The sequence below is a fragment of the Lipotes vexillifer genome, unplaced genomic scaffold (assembly GCF_000442215.2).
Source record: "Lipotes vexillifer unplaced genomic scaffold, Lipotes_vexillifer_v1.1 scaffold539, whole genome shotgun sequence".
Taxonomy (NCBI): domain Eukaryota; kingdom Metazoa; phylum Chordata; class Mammalia; order Artiodactyla; family Lipotidae; genus Lipotes; species Lipotes vexillifer.
The window spans coordinates 2,101,304-2,108,591 of record NW_006789542.1 but is presented as its reverse complement, the minus strand read 5'-3'; the positions used below and the strand labels follow the sequence as shown (position 1 = coordinate 2,108,591).

Sequence of the window (7,288 nt, the reverse complement as noted above, 5' to 3'; positions counted from 1 at the left end):
TTTCCCTACTACTAGCTGTCTGACCCTGACAATGTCTACATCTAAGTCACAGTTGTCTCTTTTGCAACACTGACTGCCTCCCGGCATTCTTGTGACAATAAAGTAAAAGTGCTTAATTTACTGCTTGGATCGGAGTAAGTGATCAACAAATATAGCTTGTTAGCTCCTTTAAAATGGAAAATCTTTAAAGAAGATGAAAGTGTAAAGGAATTGATAGGAAACCAAGAAACCGAACCGGGCAGATATTAATTAGGCAGTGGTGTGTGCAATGCATGAACTATAAGAATTCGGCAAAGGGACAAGCCAGCCCTGGATAAGCATTTTTTTTCTTTTTCATAGTCTTCACCAGCCATGCCACAACTGACCTACTGTAATTCCATCTCAATACCATGTACAAAGAACAGAATTTGAATTCAGAATCAGCTAGGTGGTTCCTTAGAAACCTGGAGAAATGTGTGTATGTTGGTTCATCCAAGATAAGTCATATCTTCTATTAAGCAGATTATTAACTTTAATCATTTGAAAAGGCATTCTACCATATTAAGAATGCTTAATAAGCCCAACAGGAAAATTACACTGCTTGGGTGGGTTTGGGGAGGTGATGAGAACTGTCTAGCTTCTCAGTTACTTTGCTCTGTAGATATTTGCTCTCCTAACTACACCCTTCCTCATCGTCAACCTTTATAACCGACAACAGCCGGGGAATCAAAACCCTGAAAATACAGGTTACGACTTTGTCATTCATTCATTTCCAAAATGTTGGCTCTTTAACAGTGTATTCAAATAAGAGTTAAAATAATGTCAGTCACAATCATGCAATTTATAATTCCTAAATTGTAATCCTAATTAACGTTCTGATTTTTCATAAATGTGCTACATCCAGAGAAATGTTTCCTTGACAGAATATTAGTGAATTATCCTCTGACTACAAATAGTATTCAATAACTGCTGTATTTCAGTCAAAACAATATTAAATTTTCAGATTTGTAAGCTCCAGACATTTTAAATGTTGTAACTCCTCCGTCTTAGTAGAGGGTACTCATTTATTTGCTAGGAGGCATTTGTCCTTTCCTAACCTTTTTACCTTCAGAAAATAAATGATGCACGTGACTTGAAAACTGAATTAATCTCAACTGAAAAAGGCATAATAAAAATAGCTAATGTCTTTATGATCACCATAGCAAGCCTACAGGGCAGTTACTTTTGCTATTTCTGTTTTTTGTCAGATGCATTCTATCTACTAATCCTCAATAAATATGAAAAACTGATCATTTCACAGCTAAGAATTGACAGACTGGAACACATTTCTCATTTTGAACAGACGAGATAAGCAGGTTGCCACCAGCCAGCGCTGCCACCTCTGCCTTCAGGCGAGCTGTGTCCCCAGTAGACCCTGCTAGTTCGTGCTTAGGTCACTGCTATCACATTTCTATTTGTCTATTCCTGGACCGGAGCTCAGATTCACATTCCAAATAGCCTCCTCTCTCAAGGACCATTCTGCTGCCTACCTTCTGTAGCATCATGTAAAGAAATGGAGCCCTCCAATTAAACCATTCACAATGTAACTGGAGGAAAGGTGGTCAGGACCCTTAATTACATTCTTAATATGCGGTGTCTTTGCAAGAATGTAGAATAACCTAGTAAGGAAAACCATTATGACAGTGGAGTAGGGAGAGTAACGTGAACATGAAAAAAATGGGACACATAAAGGAGGTCAAAGGATGACTTTCCAGATTACACACCTGCTCCACTTACCAATCAATGCAGGCACAGTCCAGGCCTCCCAACTCGGCTCATCCCCAAGTTTGCTCTCTCGGGTGTTCCAAACTGACCACACCTTATTTCCGTCTCCTTAGATGAACAGAGTTGATCTCTAACTCAGTGACTATCTGCAAGACACATTTCCACAGTATTTCTAAGATGAGTGAAAACACATTTTTTCAGAGCAAAGGATAGCGAAGTACTGTCTGTTTAAAATTACATTATAGGGGCTTCCCTGGTGGCGCAGTGGTGGAGAGTCCGCCTGCCGATGCAGGGGACACGGGTTCGTGCCCCGGTCCGGGAAGATCCCACATGCCGCGGAGCGGCTAGGCCCGTGAGCCATGGCCGCTGAGCCTGCGCGTCCGGAGCCTGTGCTCTGCAACAAGAGAGGCCGCAATAGTGAGAGGCCCGCACACCGCGATGAAGAGTGGCCACCGCTTGCCGCAACTAGAGAAAGCCCTTGCACAGAAACGAAGACCCAACGCAGCCAAGAATAAATAAATAAATAAATAATTTAAAAAATAATAAAGGAATTCCCTTAAAAAATTTTTTAATTACATTATAGTCTTTATGTAATTTTACCCTTTCTCAGTTAAAACTCTCACACGCATTCAAAACAAGGTCTATTTATAAACAATGTGGATTGATTAGGAATCTTTTACCCTTTGTTTCAATTTTTAAAATCTGGTTGTAAAACTTAGTGTCTGCGTTAAGAAAATCTAGGATTGTCAAGACTTTCTCGCAGGGAATTGTATTAAGACAGCAGTTCCACCGATTTCCAGGCACTCAGTACAGTTAATAGTATGAGCTCTGGAAGGACCTTATTTTACAGCATGAAGTAAATCTGTTTTATTTCTCTATCACCATGTCATTTTCACCTACATTACAACTTTCTTCCCGATATTTGTAAGAACAGTTCACAGTCTTCTTTTAAGAATGCATTTTAAACCACATCTTGTAGTAGGGATTAAGATAATTAGAATAAATCCTGGTCCACTTAAAAAAAAGGGAAAAGAAAACCTACCAACTGACCCATCCAGGTCATAAACACATACCTTCTTTACATGTTGTACTCTACATTATCTATGATATGTACATGATCCCTCATGGGAGTGTTTTCTTGGGAGCTAGTGGCGGCACAGAATAAAAGCATGACACACCTGCTGTTTACCTTTTGTCTAAGTCAGTGAACGTTGAATTATGTAGAGTAGGGAGTCATTTTGTTCACTAGGGTATGGAAAACAGAATGCATCCTAAGTTAACAGGCTGTTTGGTGATCTCTGTGTGAAGTGAGGTGATGCAGAAAAGCGAGAGGGTAAGAGAAGGAATCAAATTAATTAGGAAAAAACTTGATAATGTGTGACTTCTCCAAATATCATTGAAACCAAAGCAAAAGATAAATCTGAAAGGTTTAATTTACAGCAGTCAACCGATGTCAATACAGGTTCCCGTCTTTGCATCATGAAGAATTTACCACTGTCACAACCTGCTGATTGGACCACTCTCAAGGATGGAACTATGTGAATTTTTTGGAGTCATACACTTGTCCGCCCTAAGAAGCAAAACAGGCGTTATCAGGAAATGCACACTCCCGATACAGAGATTGGTGAAGAGGTGCTCTCATCCCGTACAGTATCATCATTGTTCTTCTTGGTACAACCAGTTCAAAAGGTGTTCTTTCTTCACAGGTTACCAGCCGCTCTTGTCTGGTCAACAGGGGTTCCAAGGCCTCATGGGGGTACAGCAGCCGCCTCAGAGTCAGGGCATGATGAGCAGCCACCAGGGAACTCCAGTGCAAAGCGTGATGCTCTCCTACCCAACCGTGTCTAATTATCAGGTGCATATCAGTAACTTGGAAAATTGTGTTTTATAAAGCAGAACTTGCCTAAGTACAGGCTGTGGGTATGTCCCCACATCGGCTGGTTGGCTGGGTGGTAGGTGCTAGGCCCAGCCAGTGCTGACGGCTGATTTTGAGTCAAGATTATAACAGACAAGCAGAAAATGGGAAATGTATACTTCTGTAACTACTGTGGCTTTTGAATGCCCTGCTAAGTGTGATTCCATATAGACTTTCTATTCATGGAAGAAAATTCTTTAAAGTTCTATTCATGAAGACCTTCGGGCATTCTGTTGAAATTGTACTTACTGGGAGAAAGTCCTCACAGCAAATTTTTATTTGTTTTTGGTCACACCCAAAGAAACTTCATTTCACCACAAATTTATCTTATAAGGGATTTTAAAATGGCATCTCAAGATTCATTTAAAGGGCATTTATTGGACCTGACAGCTGCATTTTCCAGACTAAACCCACACTGGGTATTTAAAAAGTGTCATGCCCCCTTCTGTAATGTATATCCTGAAATACCCTGGCAGGGGGCAGGGGGTAGTGAAGGGTTGGTGAAACACTTTAATCATTAAATTTAGATGCATCAGGTACTTCTGGCCCTGGAGAACTTATCCTCAGTCCTCCTGCCCTGACAATCCTTGTTCACACTGCATCAGTTTCTACCTCCAACTGGATAGGAGATGTTCTCTAAAGCTGCAGGTTGAGAGTGAGCTGGTGTTCCTGGGACAGAATCCCCTTTTACTATCGATGGCTCCAGACCACTTTGCGTAAAACCAGAATGGGAGTGTGGCTTTTCAAAACTGAGAGAAATCCGGAGTGGGAGGTCCAGATGGCAGTCCCTGGAGGGCCAGGAGAGAGGAAGGAAGGAGGCTCAGAACTAACATCTTCTGAACATGTACTTCTAGCCAGATGTGTCCCAAGAGCTGTACACCCCTGCAGTCCTTTCAGGGGCACTTTGAAGGAGGTTACATTATGTAGATGGACTCAGAGAATCAGAGAGGTTAAGTGACTTGCCCAATGTGAAACAGCTGATAAAAGGGAGAGCTGGGATTCCAACCTAAAAGCATGACTGTTTTTGATGACACCACTGTAGCTCATGGGACACCCCAAAATAACCTCTTCATACAGGCTTCTGTTTTGTGTCTTCCTACAGGTGCCAATGACCCAGGGTTCTCAAGGACTGCCCCAGCAGTCATACCAACAGCCAATCATGCTACCTAACCAGGCAGGCCAAGGGTCCCTCCCAGCCACTGGAATGCCTGTGTACTGTAACGTCACACCGCCGAACCCTCAGAACAACCTTAGGCTGATGGGCCCTCACTGTCCCTCCAGCACTGTCCCCGTGATGTCAGCCAGCTGCAGGACCAACTGTGCCAGTATGAGCAATGCTGGGTGGCAGGTCAAGTTCTGAGCACTCTGGCCATGGTACATGTCTTCAGATACTACTCATGGCCTTTAAGGGAGGAAGAGCAAGGTGCGAAAACTCACTGAGGACTTAAGTATTCACTCAACACCCAAATGACTGCTGCTGGTATTCTGTAAAAAACAAAACAAAAAAAAACAAAGACTAATCCACACATTAGCTGGTTAATGGTGCATATTTTCGTCATGTCTGCTAGGTATGCCTTTGTAGCTTAGCTAGTGACATGAATTCATCAAGGTAAGATTTTCTCCTACCACTGAATACCACTGTGTAGATGATGATATCCCTAATTTGGATTATTAGTTTTGTACTTTGTGTTGACTTTGTGATGCTAAAAGTATTTAAAAATTATATACTGAAATCACATTGTACCAAAGCTGTAATGGAAAAGAATTGATGAATGGAAGGAATAATTTATATACACTATAGAGTTTTCTTTTTTTAATGGATATATACTGTATTGTAGTGTTTAATCAAAATAAAACTATTTGACCTTATGGAGGAAGGTCATGTTTTTACCACCAGTTTGCTTCACTCTCTGTTCCAATATATGTTGGCTTATGTGTCGCTGTTATCCCTTTTGAGCACTATTTCATGAATAATGCACAGAAAAGATGTCCCAGGTGTTTGTAGATGGACTGGCATCACCTTGGTAGGCAAACACTGAACCAACTGTAGTTTCTTGTCATGAATACTACAGGGGTCCTGAAAATCAGGCGACATCCATCTCATCTGTTCACTGACTTCACATTTTTGAAACGTGTACCTTGCTTTTAGTTTTAGGCCCATTGAATGCATGTAGCTATACTTCACCAACTAGGAAAACCTGAGTATCCTTGGTAACAACAGCTCTACACCAAACTCTATACCAAACCCTGATCCACCTCCATTCAAATTCCATCACCTACCTGGAAAACAAGATATCTTTGCTTAGAGGGAGATTAAAAGAGGCACAGTCTAATTTATACTGGGTCACACAATGTAACGTACCACTAATACTGACAATAGGTCAGTATCTCAAAGGTGCTGTTTGTCCTAATAATTTAAAAGAAGGCAAAATATTGCAATTTGTTTACAGATACTCAGAACATTCACAAAAACAGAAAGAAAATGAGAAGAAGGCTGTTCCTGTCTAATCCCAAAATGTTTAACTCCCTATAGATTCTGCAGGTAAGACTGATTTATGACAACCTTTGAAAAATATCAGAACTCTGTATACCATCTTTGGCCCTTCCAGGAGATTTTTTTTCTCTGTACGCAGGCCTCTCACTGTTGTGGCCTCTCCCGTTACGGGGCACAGGCTCCGGACGCGCAGACTCAGCAGCCATGGCTCACGGGCCCAGCCGCTCCGCGGCATGTGGGATCCTCCCGGACCGGGGCACGAACCCGCGTCCCCTGCATCGGCAGGCAGACTCTCCACCACTGCGCCACCAGGGAAGCCCTCTTTCAGGAGATATTTAATGAGGGACTAAAACCCCACAGCTTTCACTTTGCTATGCCAGTACAATGACTAACAGTTTTGTATTTTATACTCTTTACCTAAAAACCATTATTACCAATGAGAAGGGTTTGGAAAGTATATCTGGATAATTACCATTGTTTTTCATATTATCACATTCTCTATGTTAGATTTTTCCATATTCATGTTGTTTAGCTGGAGATAGAGTTAGGCAGCTAGTTAAAAACTCAACCTACCAAATTACCATTCCTTAATTTTACACTATTGTTGTATTTTTCCTTTAAAGGGGATTTTTTACACATACTATCATTAGTTTTATTCCTTGTGAAAAGTCTGTCCCATTTCCCCAAATCTCAGTCTACTGATTTCTTCATAATAAGTAAACCCTATGGAAAACGTCATAAAAAGAGGATGTTGCATTTTTTTAAATTGAGCCATTAAACCAATAGGCTGAATAGCTTTTAAACCAAGAGCTGCTCTGAGAAGAAGCTATGTTTGCCTAATTAATATCTTCCCCTAATAGAAGGAGGGGGGGTCACCAATATAGATTCATTTTTAAATATATTCACCATGTAGCCCTCTGATCTTGGCAGTGATCCCAAACTCAAGGATCCAAATATGAGTCTGAATGTTTATTTTCTTTTCATACAATTCTGAGAAATTTTGAGCATTTCTTTAATGATTCTTAGAATTATTGAGCCTTCTTTCCCATGGATTTGAAACATACATCATGCTAATAAGAATAAAGACAGACCTTCTTTCTTGTTGGCCATTCTTCTCCAAATGTGTTACACTCTTT

General features: G+C 41.0%; 1 protein-coding gene across 4 annotated transcripts in view; it reads left to right on the top strand.

The window, feature by feature from the left end:
- Window positions 1-5,564, top strand: part of ARPP21 (cAMP regulated phosphoprotein 21) — a 164,086-nt gene extending 158,522 nt beyond the window's left edge. For 3 of the 4 annotated variants that reach the window (XM_007462711.1, XM_007462712.1, XM_007462713.1), the window contains 2 exons: window positions 3,450-3,598; window positions 4,761-5,564. In XM_007462711.1, the coding sequence (XP_007462773.1) occupies window positions 3,450-3,598; window positions 4,761-5,018 (407 nt within the window). In that variant the 3' untranslated portion in view covers window positions 5,019-5,564. The remainder of the gene's footprint in view (window positions 1-3,449; window positions 3,599-4,760) is intronic. The other variant, XM_007462710.1, reaches the window with a different exon arrangement.
- The last annotated feature ends 1,724 nt before the right edge of the window (window positions 5,565-7,288 follow it).